This window comes from Physeter macrocephalus, chromosome 2, assembly GCF_002837175.3.
Source record: "Physeter macrocephalus isolate SW-GA chromosome 2, ASM283717v5, whole genome shotgun sequence".
Lineage (NCBI taxonomy): Eukaryota > Metazoa > Chordata > Mammalia > Artiodactyla > Physeteridae > Physeter > Physeter macrocephalus.
Window position 1 is genome coordinate 4,331,417 of NC_041215.1, and position 19,160 is coordinate 4,350,576.

The 19,160-nt window shown below is 42.2% G+C and overlaps 1 protein-coding gene across 4 annotated transcripts in view; it reads left to right on the forward strand.

Moving 5' to 3' along the window:
* Positions 1–14,540, forward strand: part of ATP6V0E1 (ATPase H+ transporting V0 subunit e1) — a 37,496-nt gene extending 22,956 nt beyond the window's left edge. Inside the window, exons 3-6 of one of the 4 annotated variants that reach the window (XR_008615745.1) lie at positions 5,932–6,061; positions 10,975–11,109; positions 13,453–13,649; positions 14,052–14,540. Coding sequence is in view for 1 of the 4 variants with exons in the window: in XM_007127546.3 (XP_007127608.2) it covers positions 5,932–6,025 (94 nt within the window). In the remaining 3 variants the exon portion in view is untranslated. The remainder of the gene's footprint in view (positions 1–5,931; positions 6,062–10,974; positions 11,110–13,452; positions 13,650–14,051) is intronic. The other 3 variants (XR_008615746.1, XR_008615749.1, XM_007127546.3) reach the window with 3 other exon arrangements.
* Positions 14,541–19,160: the final 4,620 nt, after the last annotated feature.

Consider the following 19,160-nt stretch of genomic DNA (forward strand, 5'->3'; position numbering starts at 1 on the left):
CATCGGCAGGCGGACGCGCAACCACTGCGCCACCAGGGAAGCCCTGGTTATCTATTTTATATACAGTAGTGTGTATCTGTTAATCTCAAGCTCCTAATTTATCCCTCCCCTCCTCCCTATGGTAACCATAAGTTTATTTTCTATGTCTGTGAGTCTGTTTCTGTTTTATAAATAAGTTCCTTTTGTATCATTTTTTTTTAGATTCCACATATGAGTGATATCATATATTTGTCTTTCTCCATCTGACTTCATATAGTAATCTCTAGGTCCATCCATATTGCTGCAAATGGCATTATTTCATTCTTTTTTATGGCAGAGTAATATTCCTGTGTGTGTGTGCGCGTGTGCGTGCACATCTTCTTTATCCATACATCTGTTGATGGAAATTTCCCTTAAAGCCAGCTGTATCTTCTTCTTTTTTTGAGGTATAGTTGATGTATAATATTATATAAGTTTCAGGTGTACAGTATGGTGATTCACAATGTTTAAAGGTTATATTCCATTTATAGTTATTATAAAATATTGGCTATATTCGCTGTGTTGTACAGTACATCCTTGTAGCTAATTTTATACATAATAGTTTGTATCTCTTAATTCCCTACTCTTATTGCCCCTCCCCCTTCCTCTCCCCATTGGTAACCACTAGTTTGTTCTCTATATCTGTGAGTCTGTTTCTGTTTTGTTATATTCACTAGTTTGTTTTATTTTTCAAATTCCACATGTAAGTGATATACAGTATTTGTCTTTGTCTGTCAAGCCAGCTGTATCTTATAATCTAATCACGGCAGTGACTGTCCCTACATATCCACCATCCTCTGTTTATACAGGGTGTGTACGCAAGGGGATGGGAATTTTGGGCAACATCTTAGAATTCTGCCTACTGCAGAGCAGGTGGGGGCGGGAGAGGAGGTGGAGATGAGCATGACTCAGTGCAGCATGAGAAACTCCTTTGTAAAGTAAAATAGGTTGTATTTCATTCTGTGGCTTGAATGCATTTTTAGCTGTCTCACAGAGAAAGAGAAGGAATAACTAGTATTTATTGAACACCTATTTGTCAGCTACTACACGGAACACTTTCATATATTATTCCTTTAATTCTTTTTTTTAAATATAAATTTATTTATTTATTTTTGGCTGCATTGGGTCCTTGTTGCTGTGCCTCGGCTTTCTCTAGTTCTGGCGAGTGGGGCTACTCTTTTTTGCGGTACGTGGGCTTCTCATTGTGGTGGCTTCTCTTGTTGCAGAGCATGGGCTCTAGGTGCACAGGCTTCAGTAGTTGTGGCACACAGGCTCAGTAGTTGTGGTGCACGGGCTTAGTTGCTCCGCGGCATGTGGGATCTAACTGGACCAGGGCTCGAACCCGTGTCCCCTGCATTGGCAGGCGGATTCTTAACCACTGCACCACCAGGGAAGCCCTTTTTGGTTTTTTTATATTTACTTATTTATTTGGCTGTGCCAGGTCTTAGTTGTGGCATGCGGGATCTTCATTGCCGTGTATGGGATCTTAGTTGCAGCATGCGGGATCTAGTTCCCTGACCAGGGATCGAACCTGGGCCCCCTGCATTGGGAGTGCAGAGTCTTAACTGCCGGACCACCAGGGAGGTCCCTCCTTTAATTCTTTTTTATTTTTTTATTTTTTTTATTTGCAGTACGCGGGCCTCCCACTGTTGTGGCCTCTCCCGTTGCGGAGCACAGGCTCCGGATGCGCGGGCTCAGTGGCCATGGCCCACGGGCCTAGCCGCTCCGCGGCATGTGGGATCTTCCCAGACCCGGGCACGAACCGGGTGCCTGCATCGGCAGGCGGACTCTCAACCACTGCGCCACCAGGGAAGCCCCCTCCTTTAATTCTTAATATCTTAGGCAGGGATTATTATCTTCATTTTACAAAAGGGGAAACTGAGGCTCGGAGTTGTAAGCTCACTTGCTTGGAGTCACTCCACTAATATTTGATGTAGTTAAAATTAAAATCCAACCCTGTCTAATACTGAATCCCATATTTTCTTATAGTGTATAATAACACTGCTGCCCTTGAAAGAATTTGCATCATTGGATTGCGATAAGGATATTTGACAGAGGTCATCTCGGTAGAGACAGGGCAAGTCACTTCTCTGCTGTTTCTCAAGGAGCTGATAGAGGTTATTCCTATCATGGCCCTCGCTGGAGAGACAGCAGATGAGAAGGGAAGTCCTAGCCGGACTTCCCTATTCCAGCAGGGAAGCTGAGCAGTTATCCGCTTGACCTGTGCATCACTGGGAAGTAACCATGCCTCTGTTCCCTGTTCTCATATCTGAATGTGGAACAAAAGAACAAAGCATGATTTGAGAGAGCTCGGTATATAGCCTTTTCTGTGGGGAGGACATATTTTGTGCTTGAAGAATTCTAATAACCAAGAGCTGAGCTCAAGATAAGTGGCCAGGAGTGTTTGTAGATGAAGTACCCTCTGCCTCTCTCTTCCAAAGCATACTCTGCCCCCACCCTTGGTTTGTCTCTCACAAGCTCATGAGCCCCTGGGGCAGGGTGGGGGGTTGGCCCCTCAGCTGATTCCTCTGGGCATCCTTAGGGTCTGACGTTGGAGCATGGCATTGGTAAATTATTGTGGAATAAAAGAGGAACTCCTAGGCTGCCTGATCTGTTTCATCCTTAATACCCCGTGGAAGCAGCCTGGTATCACGGGACTCAGAAGTCCTGGGTTCCCTTTCCAGCTCTATCCCTGATTCGCTGTGGGAGTATTAAGCTCCCTAGGACATAGTTTCTTTGCTGTTAAAATGAGGAACGTGAACTTGACCTCTGGTGCATTCCAGCTCTTCAGTTCTCTGAAAGATGTTACCGTGCCATAGCTGCCTCGGTAGTTTGAATAAGCTCAGAAGGTTAGTTATTAGGCTGGACTTCAGGTTGTGGAGACATGTGGAACAGTTTGGGCAAATATGAAGAGTACATTTAGTTCTGTTTTCTTGGACACGTGAAGTAATAGATTCATTGGAATATGATCTCTTTCTCCACCCACTTCCATCAATTCAGAGTGGATTATTTATTTTTTTTTCTCCTTCCAGTTCTCCCCACTGTGTTTATCAGCTTTAAAGAAAAATCTGAAGTCAGGCAGTAATCAGAAGGGCAGACGCAGAGCTCATCTGGTTAGAGGGGGGAATTTCCTCCAGGAAATTTGAAATGAACTGACCTGGGCTGTTTCCCAAGGAATTTTCTTGAACTTTGGTTTGTTGTTGTTATTGTTGTTTTAAGTAAGATGTTTTACTTGATTTGAAACATTAAAAATAGTACGTAAAATTAAATTTAAAAAAGTTTCCGAATACAGATCTGAGCAAGCAGAGTGGACTTCGTTCTTGCTTCTGGATATTTCTTCTTTACCTCAGGTACCAAAGGCTCATGATGGACTTCATCTATAGTTAGCAGATGGATTCTTTGTTTCCTTAACTCCCAGACAGTTTAGATTTAGCTAAACTGATTGATGCTTTCTGAACTGTTGTCAGTTAAGATATTTCAGAAGGTAATTTTTGTACAGAAGGTAACTTTTGTAAGAATATTAGTCTGACCTGATTTGGGGTTCAGGAGCTGCTACCACCTAATTAGTGTTGTGACCACAGGCGAATCATTTCACCTCTCTCTGCCTCAATTTCCTTAACCATGTTGTGGGAGAATTAAAAGAAAGATCATTTGTGAAGTATACCATCCTTTTTTTTTTTTAAAGCTCCCTGGGTGATTATAATGTGAAGTCAGAATTCAGAAGCATCGCTATCCCACATCGTACAAAGTACTGGGTGATGGTGTTTTTATTCAGTATTATACATTTTTGGTAAAGAGAGGAGACAGAGGCGAGGCTCTAACGTATTTTTTATTTAGCATTTCTAAGCACTGGCCAGTATTTCAGTCTGTCCTGAAAGGGCGGACGACTGTTTGTACTGTCTGCTTCCATTGCCTGCTGGGATTGGGAAAGTCCTGGGTCTGTGTGGAATTTTCCATGACTCTCAGCTCTGCACCATTACTGTTCACTGCAGTCACAGCTCTTCAGTGTGTCTGCCTGTGCTACCCTCCTCTTTCTTTTTTTCAGGTAGATGTTAAACCTCAGCTACAAGTATGGGTATTTTGTTTGCGTCAAATATTGTAGTTTTAAGGACAGATCAGAGAGTCTCATCTGAATTTTTTGTTTATAAAGTGAGTCAGCTTGAAGTAGCTGTCTTGGCCGGATGTCCTCAGGTGTCACGTTTCCTGTCACAGAACCACCTTCTGTTGGGCTGGGGTGGGGAGGGCGGGTACATTGTTTCTGTAGGTGAAGCTGCTGGCGCTGGTAGATTCTCCAGCAGTCTGATCATTGGTGATCAGAATCAGCTTTTCGATCCTTTTATTGGAAGAGTTCTAAAAATTACGGCAAATGGAAGGAAAGAGATCCAGCCAGACAATGGTTGCATTTGGCTAGTTCCCCTCTTCTAGGGGAATTTAAAGTCCTAAAATTGTAGAAGGAGACTACAGGATAGCTGAGGCAGGATAGCTCCTTTCCCTTAGAAAGCAATTCCCTGTATCCCATGCAGAGAGGACAGCGGTATCAGATTATGATGCTAAAATCCATCCTCCAAGATCAGTAGTGGATGGAGTCTGGGCCTGTTTACCAGACCCCCTCCCCCCAGACGAGAGCAATTCTAATTTCTAATTTAAATAAAAACTCATGTATTTTGAATAGGAATTAAAGGCACTGTGTGTTCTGCTTCATTCTGTGCTCGCCTGAAGCGGTAACTTCTTGGAAAGGCCTTCCTGACCACCCCATCAAAGGAGTACTACCTCCATCATTCTCTATTCCTTCGCCTCACTTTATTTCCTTCCTGACATTACATTTGTAAGCTTTGTGAGGGCAGTAGCATTTCATTTTCTCCTTTGTATTGCTGGGGCCTGGAGCCTAGCAGGTGCTCATTAAATATTTGTTTAATAAAGTAAAACATGGAATGGTTTGAATAGCCAGCTGTTTATTCGCTGTCTTTCTGTTGAGTCGTATGAGTTCTTTATATATTTTGGATATTAGCCCCTTATCAGATATATGATTTGCAGATCTTTTACTGTCTTTCTTTTTGTTCTTTGCTTTGGTCTTCGTTCAGTGATTCTCAAACTTCACTGAGTATATGAATTCCTATATCAGATACAAAACCATTTATTCAGAACTTTGTGAGCAGTAGAAGAAAACTTTAAAGACAGATTTGGCTATGTGCTGTTTTGCACTTCCAACCCGGAGGTAAATATGTAACACCATCATACTTCCTCCATAATCAGTCTGTGATACAGAGGAATACCTTGTTACTTAGATCTGAAGTAAGCAGGGGGAGTTAGATGCCCATTTGGTTCAGCTCCACTACTGCCCAAAAGATATGTAACACGTTTTAGTGGTGATGGTGATGAGAGAAGGGGTGCTCAAGTGATATAGTCTAATTGGGAGACAGTGGGCTGAAATTTAACCTTGGCTATACCAGTAAAAATGGATGTGTCATATTGGTTGTGGGTCTTAGCATTTGGAGAATGGGTAAAGTAAAGTAAACTGATTTTTCCTGAGCCCAGAAATTGTGATGATGATAAACTGAGATTAGGCAAAAGCACTCTGAGGTGACAATATCATATGAATTAGGAAATCTTGACTACTTGGAAAGGGAATTAAGAAAATGAGAGAAAAGACAGAGACATACTATGATGAAGCCTCACTGCTTTGTCAGTAATGTATCAAATGAAGGGAGGGTGTGTTCTGTGAAGGCTTTTCTTATAAGACACGCTCCCATTATCACACTGTGCTTTATGAACTTTAAGTGTATTGAAGGTTTGGTCTGAACAGAATAGATTTAAATTCTACTAAAGCACTTTTCTCATTCTAATTTAAAATGGTCCCGTTCCAACATGATTTCACCACTTTCTGTTGTCCTTCCTCCCCCATTATTTTTTTAGTTGGCTGATTGCAATTCTGGCCCAACTCAACCCTCTCTTTGGACCGCAGTTGAAAAATGAAACCATCTGGTACCTCAAGCATCATTGGCCTTGAGTAAGAAGACCTGCTCGCCAGTGCCCAGTCATTGAGGTGACTATGCCCTTGGCCTTTCACTTCAGTGTTGTCAGTCAGTCAGCTAGAGTTTGCCTGGACTTTTCCTCATTTTAACACTTGGCAAGGGCAGGCTGCTGAAAGCAAACACAATCCGAATTGCAGAAATAGATTTGGAACTCAGGCCATTCCCTTTTACCGAAGGATTTATCCATAAGATTCTTTTAAATTGTATTCTTACCCAGCCAGTTAAATAAATTATGTTTGCATATGGTCTTTCGGACACAGATCAGGAATGTGACTATTTGTACTTGGTATTTTGAGATTTAGCAACTTTAAGTGGCTGACAGATTTTAGATGAAGGGCATCTGTGAATGCTTTGGACAGAGAGAGACAGATGCTTTTTGAAAATTGGTCTCAAAATTGCAGGTTTCGTTTGCTTCTGAGGATCAGAGAAGTAAGGAGTGGTGTAGTGGAATGATTTATTCACTGGCCAAGAGTCAGAAAGCCTGTCATTTCATTTGTTCTTTAGTCTCCATTATTATGTTAACTGGAGGTTAGTGCTAAATGTTTGACTAGATTCAGGTTCAGCTTTTTTGGCAAGCGTACTTAAGTGGTTCTGTGAACTTCATATTGCCTTATATCAGGAGAGACGTGATGTCTGGCTGTCTGGTCGTTAGAGATGCCAAGGTGATCAGTGGGTTCTGGTCCCTCCAAGTGTAAAGGTCTCTGTCAACCTTTATCCAGTGATTTTATCCATTGATGATCGTAGCCTGAATGAAGCATTGCAGTAGAAATTGCAAAAATGGTGATTTTCTAGTTTTTGTTATTACTTCCATATTTGATTAGGTGAAATATTTCTATAAAAATGAACTTTTCCTGGACTTCCCTGGTGGCGCAGTGGTAAAGAATCCTCCTGCCAATGCAAGGGACATGGGTTCCAGCCCTGGTCCGGGAATATCCCACATGCCACAGAGCAGCTAAGCCCATGCGCCACGACTACTGAACCTGTGCTCTAGAGCTTGCGTGCCACAACTACTGAGCCCGTGTACCGCAACTACTGAAGCCCACATGCTTAGAGCCCGTGCTGTGCAACAAGAGAAGCCATCACAATGAGAAGCCCGCACACCACAAGGAAGAGAAGCCCCCGCTCGCCACAACTAGAGAAAGCCTGCACGTAGCAACAAAGACCCAACACAGCCATAAATAAATAAATGAATAAATACATAAATATTTTTTAAATGAACTTTTCCTTATCAACTAGAGTTATTTACTAACCTTGAAATGTAGATCATTTAAGAAAGGTGGGATACATACTTAATTTTTTTTCTTTTAATTTTCTTTTCTTTCTTTTTTTCTTTATTTATTTTGGCTGCATTGGATCTTTGTTGCTGCATGTGGGCTTCAGTAGTTGTGGCACATGGGCTCAGTAGTTGTGGCTCACGGGCTTAGTTGCTCCACAGCATGTGGGATCTTCCCAGACCAGGGCTTGAACCCGTGTCCCCTGCATTGGTAGGTGGACTCTTAACTACTGTGCCACCAAGGAAGTCCCTCTTTTAGTTTTCAAAGTGAGTAACTTGGTGCCCAAGTTACTTCTGGGGTATTCAATGAGGTTTTCTTTTCTTTCCTTTTCAATTTTAATAAATGTTTATTATCCTTTTTATGTTCAGTTGTTCTTTCTTTGGCCCTGTGGGTACCTGTCTAGACTGGCTTCTATGTCCCTTTGATATTAGTCTTTGATAGTTTTCCTTCTGGCAACATCAAGGTGTCCCAGACCTCTCTTGTATGTTTCTTGACTTGGAATCAGCTGTTCCTCTAATAAATTTCCCACTGAAAGGATTCCCTGGTTCACTAGTCAGTCCTCAAGCCCAGTTGGCCCTGTTTTTCTTTCAGTGGATAGTGGTATTTAAAAACCATGATCTGATTGCTAGGTGCATTCATTTCTGTTGGGGTGTTGTTGCTTCTAAGCCTTTACGGTGGACAAAGCCAGGAAGTATGGATTTTTAAAAAGAAAAAAAATCACGGGTTCATGTCAGTATTTCTAATTCAGATTTAACATTACAGGATTTTTATTTGACTTCTTCAGTTTTATACTTGAATATCATTCACATATGCTGAAAATCTTGGCTCCTAAAGACAGTAACTTAATTATTTAATTTGATTATCATATAATATATATAAAATAGTTTCAAAATTACACCAATGTATAACTACTAACTATAAGGTTATTGAATGTAGTTTAGGATTTCTTTGCTGCTTTATTTGTTCTTAGAACAAATAAAGAACAACATGCCATTTTCTGTGGTCACTTGAAATTATTTCCTCTGGTGGTTATCAATTTGTTATACAGTTAGATTAAGATGATTTATTTTGTGTTCAATTTATAGTAATTTTTTCTTTTTTTTGGCTACATTTTTTGGAATATGTAAAACATTTCCAGAGTCAAAATTTTAAGTAAGATATATTCATAGAAGTCTATATCCTTCCAGTGTTTCTTTGTGCAAAGATAAGCAAATACATAGCGTGTGTGTGTGTATCCATCCTTCCCTGACACACACAGCTGTTACAGAAGAGATATCATATTACATATGCTATTCTGTACCTTGCTCTTTTTCACTGAACAATATATCCTATCAGTGTATAGAGATCTTCCTTAATTCTTTTTATAGCCATTGATATCCTTTTGCATTATTTCCAGTCTTTTATTATTGATAAAACCACAGTGCCATCCTGTGCGTATGACATTTTGTATTTTTACCAGTTTTCTTTGGATTAGAGTCCTTGAAAATAGAATCTCTGTGTTAAAGGTGTAAATACTTTTTCCAGGTATTACTACATGCCCTTCTATAGGGATTGTACCATTTTTGCATTTCTACCAACAATGTATGTGAATTTCTATTTCCTCACAGCCTGGATTTTTGCCAGCCTGATAGGTAGACAGCCTTTTTTTTCCCTTAGAGTTCTTTCTGCCTAAAGGGGTTTTGATTCCCTTTTATATAGATTTTTTTTAAAAAATCTGATTTATATATATATATATATATATATATATATATATATATATATATGTAAACCGCCCCCCCTTTTTTTCCCCATCAAGTTCTGTTTTCTGTTCTTCCTCTTAACTATAGTGAGTGTTAGGTGGTGGTATTGATTGGGGTTTAAAGCTGAGAACCTCAGGACTCTCAGAGTGAGATCTTCATTCTGGCATTGCCTTTCACTTACCTTCTCTGAGCCTCATTTCCATCTCTTACCGTAAGTAAATGGGGCCCACAGTGAATAACACTGTGTGTGTGGATCTGGTGTCATTTGCCCATTCTTTTCCGTTTCATGTGTGTAACCTGAATGATGAATTCCTAATGTTTGCACTCTGTTCCACAGCACAAACTAGGACTGCTTGAAACCCTTATGTTAACGGTTGTTCCTTTAAAAGCAGAATGGCAGGAAATAGAGCACAGCCAGGCAGCCCTAGTTATGAGCGTCATGTCACGTTGATTCCATGTTTGAGGTAGTGATTGTGGTAGTACCGTACCTCTAGGTCTATGGAGTTATCACATCAGGAGATCTAATCTAATCTAATCCTAACATTGGAGCAAACAGAACTCTCTCTCTTTTTTAGAAAAAAATTATTTATTTATTTATTAATTTTTTGCCGCGTAGGGTCTTTGTTGCTGCGCGTGGGCTTTTCTCTAGTTGTGGCGAGCGGGGGCTACTCTTCATTGTGGTGCACGGGCTTCTCATTGTGATGACTTCTCTTGTTGCGGAGCACGGGCTCTAGGCACGCGGACTTCAGTAGTTGTGGCTCACGGGCTCTAGAGCGCAGGCTCAGTAGTTGTGGCGCACGGGCTTAGTTGCTCCACGGCATGTGGGATCTTCCCGGACCAGGGCTCGAACCCGTGTCCCCTGCATTGGCAGGCAGATCTCAACCACTGCACCACCAGGGAATCCCATAAACAGAACTCTTAAGACAGGACCTCACTTTTCTTGGTGGTAAAATTCAAAGAATGAGCTAAATTCCCTTTAGAACTTTGAACTTTTACACAACTGTGGGATGATAAAGGAGTGCAGAAACCAGATTTAGGCCTGTCCTCAGCTGGTAAGGAAAAGTGTTCAATTCTGTATGTGATTCTTTAAGAGGCCAGTAGGAGGTGTAAGCCAGGCATGGTATTCAGCAGAGAAAAATGAGGAGCAGTCATGAAAGCTTTCAAATAATAATTCTATACAGATGAAATTGAATTGATCCGGAACAACACGGTTAAACAGCTAGCCGGTCCTTTGCTACTTTAAACACTTTAATTGCCATGATTTTCTTTCATATGTTGATAGGCTGAATTATAGCACATTATGTTTATTGGCTGGAAATCTTACCCAATACTTCGAAGAACTATGTTCACTCCATCTCTGCCCCCTGCCAACCTTGGCTGCCTCTAGAGCCTCGATTCCTGAGATGCTTATGGAACTATCACATCAAGGTTGCTGTTTTTCCGATGTCCCATTTTCCTGCAGATTTGGGGATGTGATGCTTGTATAGAATCTCCTTGGAATGGCTTCAGACCAGTGTTCTTTAAGTTAGTGGTTAACCACATCATGGTGATATGTTTAGATAAGCCTATATGGTTTACCGAAGTCCTAAAAGGGCAGGCATTCTATTTTATTACAAAGTCTGGACCAGAGAGGAGTAGACTATTGGTAATTAGGCCTCTGCCCTGAGGAAGCTGTTTTTCTATGCATTCCAAAAATATTTGAGTGTCACGAGGTACATAGTACTGAGTGGGGATTTCAGAGGAGGCTGTGAACTCTGAAGGGGTTCGTGATCTGTTGAGAGGTTGGAATTAAGCCATACTTGTGAAAAGTTAAAACAGTGCAAGGTGTTTTATGGTTAAAAAGCCTGTCACAGTTTTCCCTGTCACCTAGAACCCATTCGATCGCTTCTTTCTCCTCTTCCTTGAATCCAGTTGAGCCTGTTATGTCACTTGTGTCTGCCTCTCTACTCTGTTCCTCTGTCGGGGACCCTACTATCTGACCCAGTCACTGCGGCTCTGAATTACTGCAGTGGCTCCTCATCACGTCTGCCTGCCTCTACACTCAAGGTATCTACAAACCACCACCCTGTTTATCTTCCTGAGATAGCACTTCCTGAAACACATCCTGCTTGCCCCAGAAACTTTGAGTAGCTCTCCATGGGCTACAGCAGGGCTTTTTCTTAAACCCAAGGTCCCTGATTTTAATGGGTACGTACCTCTCGGAATGCTGTATGTAACGTGTTGTCAGCACAGCTTGTCAGGGTCACCAAAGGTCCCATGAGCCACAAAAGATAAGAATGACTAGTCTGCAGATTCTGTCCCACTTTCTAACTTGGTGGTCAAGGCCTGCGTAGTCTGCCTTTCAACCACCTTCGCCGCTCTCTGCACAGCTTTCCTCCGTGACCTACTGGTTCCAGCCATACCATTTTCATGTTCTTGACCTAATTAGCTTTACTTAACTTTTCCTGCCTCACTACCCTACCGCAGTCATTAATGTAGAAGGCAGGTTAGTAAACACACCATTCAGCGAACATTCTGGTTTCTTGTCTCCACTCGCCCATTCTCTCTTAATTCTTTCTGATGTTATCTCTGAGTGTCCAGCTTGCAAATCCTTGCATATCCTTTCATGACACTTGGCTTCCCAGAGATCTCTTCTCTCCTAAATGTATTTAGCTCTGCTGTTTTTGCCTTGAATTGTGAAACACTCAGGCCTTTATAGGTTGTTTAAATACCTCTTGTAGTTAATCTCCTACAATAAATACATACCTTACCATGAGAGTAAAGGAGGAATTATTTTGCGAAGTTATCTGAAACGAAAAAATAAAGATAAAAATGAGACCTTCTTTTTTGTTTAAAAAACATATATATTCACTCATCATCCTTCCCTTAGCAGATTTCTTGATTCTAGCCTTAATATTTTTATGTTGTCTTCATTCTCAGTTTTATCTGAAAGTAGCCTTGTGATTCCTTTATTTTACAAAATGAGAACATGGACCCTTTGTTTGAGTTCCCCACCTCCACCCCAGAATGGCTATTTCATATCAGAGAGATGATTAGAATATGTGCTTCTTTAATTCACTCCAGAATCAAACCACAAGTCTATGCCATAGAGCATAATGCTCATTTGCATTAATCTTAAACTGGTATCACTGAGCTTGAGGGAAAATTATTCCCTCTTTCTGTGTGGTTTTTCAAAAATGAAGACCTGTTTTCCCCTTCTGTGATTGTTGATTCATCCAGAAAGGCCTAAACAGTGAGGAAGTCTGACCGTATGCTCTTTTTTAAAATTAATTAATTTATTATTTTTGGCTGCGTTGGGTCTTCGTTGCTGCGCGCAGGCTTTCTCTAGTTGCGACTAGCAGGGGCTACTCTTCAATGCAGTTTGCGGGCTTCTCATTGCGGTAGCTTCTCTTGTGGAGCATGGTCTCTAGGTGCACAGGCTTCAGCAGTTGCAGCAGGTGGGCTCAGCAGTTGCGGCAAGCGGGCCCTAGAGCGTGCAGTCTTCAGTAGTTGTGGCGTGCGGGCTCTAGAGCGCAGGCTCAGTAGTTGTGGCTCACGGGCTTAGTTGCTCCGCGGCATGTGGGATCTTCCTGGACCAGGGCTCCAACCTGTGTCCCTTGCATTAGCAGGCGGATTCTTAACCACTGCGCCACCAGGGAAGTCCCCTGACCATATGCTCTTCGTAGGAACTTCACACACAAAACATTTGGATTCACTGCTTCACATATTCTCAAGTAAATTAATAATCTGCCTGGAACTCAGGTCTGTGCAGAGGGCTGTTCTGCTGGCCTAAGGAAGAGAAGAGAAAATGATTGTGAGATTAGAGGGAAGGTTTCATGAAGCCATGGAAGAAACCGGTAGCTGTGGTCATTGCCCCTTCCTAGCCTGCTACAGTTATTTTCCTTAGTATGTGGTAAAAATGGTCCTCTAATTACATCTTCAGTTGACTGTTTGCACTGTCCTGCCCTAGTGGGTCCCCAGCATTCCAGTGCTTTCTACCATGGAGGGCGGCTGGCCTGCCCAGCTTGCTGCAGTAAGATTTACCAGCAGTCTCATGTCTGCTTCTGGGCACCTTGGTCCTGGAGCCTTGGGAAACCCACCATTTAATTACCCGGCACTGGGGATTCTCCAGGGTGTGTGCTCATTGGCTTGGGAAATCGCAAGGGCCCGTGTGGTCTCCTTGTGGGCTTTGCGACCTCCAGCCTTCCAGACCTGCCTGCTACAGCCGTGCCTCATCCCCACTTAACTAGCCCCTCACTCCACCTGCACCTACCTGATCACCCTGGCAAATGGTGGGCCACAACCAGCTTGTTTTCTTATCCACTAACTCGAGGCTTGTGTGGAAATCACCTCTTAAAGACACTATTTAACTTTTATTTTCTCTTTATTTTTTCTTTTTAACTTTAAAAGTAGCACATATGGCTTTATTTATAAAGACGTTATACAATAAGCTTTGCGTGAAGGAGTTATGCGACCGCTGTTAGCAGTCTGATGTGTGAAGATACCTATTTTAAATGTTTGCCAGCTCTGCAAAGGTGGTGTTGCAGCTTTAAGCTTCTAGAAGAAGAAATTCTCATTTGTCACCTACACTTGGGGTGGCAAGAACGGTGAGCCATCTTGAGTAGCAAGGAGGCTGCTCTTTAGGAGTCTGATGCAGGGACTAGCTTGCCCGCCTGTGGGAGCGGAAGTGCAAATACAGATTCTTGAAGCCCAGGGGAACTTGTCAGGTCCCAGTGCAACGGGTCTTAGTCAACTCCACTCTTCCTGCTTTCTATGACACCGTCAAACCGGGACTTGGGATCCTCAGTTTAGCATTGTCCTTGGTAACTGGATTTATTGTCACAGCCCTGCAAAACCTGCCCGAACTTGCACGTTAACTGAGCCCACTTTCATTTAGGGAGCATCCGTGTATTTAAAATTATTGGCCTGGTTGACACTCTCGGTGTTACCCTTTTGCCCTCCTGAGGTTGGTGGAAAGGCCCAGTTACTGGAACGGTTTTGTTTTGCAGGTCATGAAGAGAACTCCTCTAGATGCAAAATCACCTCCATAGCCAGACCACCTTCCTTGACTCGCCCACTTTGGCTGTCAGCTGCCTTAAACGTTCCCACCACATTTGAATATCTTATTCTACAATGCAGTATTTTTTCCTGTCACCTTTTTTACACTTTGATGAATGATGTGCCTATTGAATCTAAACTGTGCTGCCTCTATAAAATGTTTATGTACTGTTCGGAGATAGAAAGTGCTGTTCTTCTGAGAAATAACATTTCTCTCTCCTTGGAAACTGTGGATTTGAAGATGGCTCCTGCCTGCTCACAACATGAGAATCAGCGAAGTGTTTAAAAACTGTTACATGACAGTAAGACTCCAGTGGGGCAGTCAGTAGGAGAACATGTTCAGAGGGGAAATCTGTCCCACCAGAATTATACCAAAGTATATTTTCAGGATGAATTTCTTATTTCTGCCCTCCTTTGGAATAAATTATTTTTCTGCTCTCTATGGGTATCTGGTTTCAGTGTTTGTTAAGCTCATTTCTGTAAGCTCTTCTGTCTCTGGATAATGCCTTTTTGAAAAATGATTTTGTAGTCCAGACGTAGCTTGGATGGATTAACCTGGCTGTGTAGTTTGACATACCTGAGGAGTCTGGTAAGTACTGTTCTTAATCATCCGGTAAACACCTGAGTGCTTGCTGTAGCCACTGGAGGAATCAAAGATGTGGAAATTGGGTCCCTGCAAATTCAAGAGCTGGAATGCTATTTGGGGAGGTATATAATTCAAGGCCCCGTTCAACCATTGTCCATAAACACATGGTCATGACGCTAAGCAGGTAGAGGGGCGGTGCCAGCCACAGGGACGAGCCGGAACTAGCAGTTCCTTGTACCACCTCACTATCAGAAATAGGACTGAAAAATCAAGTGGTTAAAAAACCTGGGACGGGAATAATAATTCTGTGTTTCGGTAACAGGCATCTCAATAATTCACTAACTTGGGGACTTTATTAGTTTTAAGAAATTTAAAATGAAAATGGATCTAAATTTTCACCAGCTCATGGTTCTTTGACAGCCAGCCAAGAATGGGTTTCCTGTTTTGCAGTTTGTACTTTTCTATTCCTCCCAAACTATCTGAACTCATTGCTTTGCTATTCTTATGACCAAAGAGAGTTTCGAGTTGACATGACTCTCCTGCTTTTATTTCTTTCTTTTCCTTCTTTGCTTTCGTTTTGAACTTAAAGTTTTTCCTGAGAGGCAACTCTGTACTTTACATTTCCAGCAAACAGGGCTCTTTAGCGAATTTCATGGAATCCAGAAAACACTGAAGATTTGATGTTGAGGGACCGTAGTGATACATGCTAACCCCATCATTTTATAGATGAAGAATCTCAGCCCAGACAGGGAGAGTTACTTGCCCAGTTAAACACAGCTGGTCAGAGGCAGATGGGGGAGTAGGATCCGTGTTTTCTAATTTCTACTCTAGAGCACTTCTTCCTTGTACCCTGCCTCTCTCAGAGTTCCACTGGCCAGGAGCCAGCTCTGGGGCTCGGGTGGGAGGGAAGAATTATGCCTTTGTGGATGATCAAGCTGTCCCTCATCGGAGCAACTTACTTGATCCTTAATCGTTATTTGTCATCTAAGAAAGCAATGCTGGTGGTTACTGTGGGTACATGAAAGGATGCCACAGTCTTTGAGTCCTGACCGCGGTCGGGGGAGCGTGACTTGAGTGCAGCTGTGTACCCAGATTCTTCAAGTCAGGCCCTACTGCCCATCATCACTGGCGGTCAGTCTGAAACCGTTCCAACTCCCACCCTGGACTGCTTCCCAGCAGACCACCATGGGTTTGAAGCTGAGCCTCATGTCATCCCTAGTGTGGTGCTTCCCTTGAGTGTTGCTTTTGCCTGTCCCAAGTTCAGCACGACATGAGCTGATAGGGAGCCTACATGGGTTCAGCACAGCAGACCTCGGCTGTGGCGTGCTTGCAGCAGTGATGGAGGGCAGCTCTTGGGGGGCTCTTCTCATTCACGATCGTGGTTTGACACATTTCCGATTTAATGGCATGGTTGAAGGCAGAGGTCACAACCCTGGCTGATCCGGGTCCCTGAGTTCTGCCTTATTCTGTCACTTTGTACGGATCCATTTTCGTACTTCTTGTTCACTGTAAGACATTAGGGGGTAAACTGGATTACATTGCTTTTTGCACTCGGGCTTGCTTGCCATTTGGTGGGATCCAATCCTTACAGACGGGTAAGGAAGATTTATGTGTTGGCTGCACTAACAGCAGTGGGAGACACAGGGACATGAGCACTGAAGGGCCTGGTGATGTGCCAGGGAGGTTTTGAAAATTCTGCTCAGTAAACTTTCTAGGGAGATAAAAGGCCCTAATAAGGCAGCAGCTCAGGCCTGAATCTAGAGGGTTTTCTCCAAACCCTACTAGGACTCACTCCTAATGAGGCCTCGGTATAAAGCCTGTGAAGAAGAAAGGAGTTCATTTCCTAGCCAGATTGGAGATCAAAGACCACCCCCCCACCCTCCCCCCCACTCCCTGCCCAAAGACTGATTGCAATCTCCTAACGGCCAGGTAAACTCAGATATATGTTTTCTCCTCACCTCCTCCCTAATAATTGAACCATTTTGTTAAAACGACACAGCATCTGGGATGGATGTCTGTGAATCCTATTTCCTTTGACAGTGCCTTTGCTCCAGTGCTTGTCAGGGTCCAGATTGGAAGGAGCACCATCCAGCGCTTTAAAAGGATACTGGAAGTGTTTCTCTCCTCCAAAGTCCCCGTGAACATGGTGTGGCCTGGGGATGATCATCAGACTAGGAGAAGCCCTAGCTTTGCAATTAATTATTCGATCACTTGCTAGTTATGTGACTTGGGTAAAATCATTTAATATCTGAGCCTCAGGCTTTTCATCTATAAAATGGGGATAATACCTGACCATTCTGCTGTGTGAGGTTGTTACCAAATGTGGTGGTGAAGGTGATTTGTAAATTATAATAATACACAAAGGGTATTTTTCAAAGAAATGGTAAAATCCCTAGGACCCACTGACAGTACTTTTCTATGAAGATAGGCCCCAGAGGGGCAGCCAACTGATTTTTTTTTTTTTAAACATATGTTTTCCCTTTTGTTTAGTCATTTGTACTTGGGTTACAGAAAAATAAAAGGCACACACCAGGATCCAGGCCTGATCTCTGAGCAGGGAGATGGATCTCTTAGGAACAATCATAGCATAAGTGTCTAGACCACATCCTTCCTTCCCTTCCAGGCTCTACCAGCTCATATACCAGAACGGGAGTATTTCTGGCATGCTTTTGAAGGTGTAGTTCAAGGGTCATTGGTTTCTTTTAACATTGTTTTTGTTGTTTTCTTTAAACATAGGATGTCTGTACCCTTATCACTGACCCAACAAATTTTTATTATATCTTCCTTTGGTGTTGCTTCAGAAGTGGCACCTTTTTGTTTATTTCTTCTGGCCAGTTTTCTTTTTTTTTTTTAAGCACTGGTAGGTGTTCTGCCATGTGGAGGGAAATTTAGAATTGAGAAATTATTTTAAACTGTTGCTCGGACTCATGGAAGATTTGGCCCTGGATTTCATCTTCCAAAAATTTGAAGTCCGTTGCTCCCTTATCAACTATATTTAAATTACATTTAAAAATATCTATCTGGCATTTTAGAATGGTTTCGTCACCCCACCCCCCTATGCAAGAGCTCTCTTCTGTTTGGAGAACAAATGTATTTAAAATGGAGATGGACTCTGAAGTGAAAATTATGTATTACTTTTTCCCCTGTCCCTTTATTTCAGTTTTCTCTCAAGAATTGAATGTATGAAGTTAATTGTAGAAAATCCATAATTTTCTAAGGAAAAAAGCACAATGTAAAATGCTGTCGTGAAGGATATTTTTTGTAGCAGAATTGATGGAAAGCAACCTTAATGTTCAACAAAAGGAGGTTCTTACATAAGCCATACTGCATCCAAATAAAGGAATATCCTGGTGCATTTAATAATTTTTTCCCCAAAATATATGCCTGGAAAACGAGATTGAAAAGACAAACAGCAGAACTATTAACATTGCCTCTGGATGGTAATTGCAAATGATTTTAATTTTCTTTTTCCTTTTCAGCATTTTCTCCAATGAAGCTGTGATACTTGAGCAAAAAGAAGAAACAATAAGTTTCTTTAATAACAAAAGATAATAGGATATTATGTTAAGAGGGAAAAAAAACCCACAGGATTTCAAACTTAAATGCACAGAAAAAAACCTGATAGGAAATGGACCAAAATGTTGATTGTGATTATGTCTTTTACAACTTTGTGTACTTCCAAATTTTCCACAAAGAGCATGTTATTTTATAATCAGGGGAAGAATGGTGTTTTGCAGGGGAATATTGTCAGAATAGTATTAGTACTTCCTTCAAAGATTATATAACACACACAGACACACACACACACACTTTTTTTTCTTTTAATTTTAAGAGTAATTCAGGGCCCAGGGAAATGAAGTCAGCTAGATTTATTAAAACACTGAAGCTATTCTGAATCAGTGAAAATCCGCGAGTTCACATAGCAGTTCTGATTAACTGTTTGCACTGCGCAGGATGGAGTGCAGAGCATTCAGCTTATAAAACGCCAGCCTCCCTCTGTATAGGTGCTCACAGTGACCACGCGGTGAAATGAAAAGGGAGCATTGATTTTGATTCTGCCCACATAGAAAAGTGGAAGCCTGGGGTATAAATGTTCTGGGGTCCCACACGGGCAGAAAAAGCCCTACTGTTCTTCCACTCCCAACTGCTCCAAGCAAGTCTTTCATTCAGGCTATGTTGCTGTTTCAGTTCAAACCCCCTCCTTGTGAAATGTATTGGCCCTTTTTTCCCCACCTCCCACTACTTCTCCCCAGCCCCCCTTCCCAGGCCAACTCCCAAACAGGAGTATTCTAGCTGAGGATGCTCAACGACGAAGACTGCTACCCACGTGAATCCAGCCAAGCTTCTATTTAAGTTGCCATCAGGATTTTGACACGGTTTCCATAGTTTCTTTCCACTGTCCAAAGTGTGGTACTGCTGTGGGCGCCACCCCAAAATGGAACGCGAGGAGCAGATGTTTTGTAAAAGTAAGCGC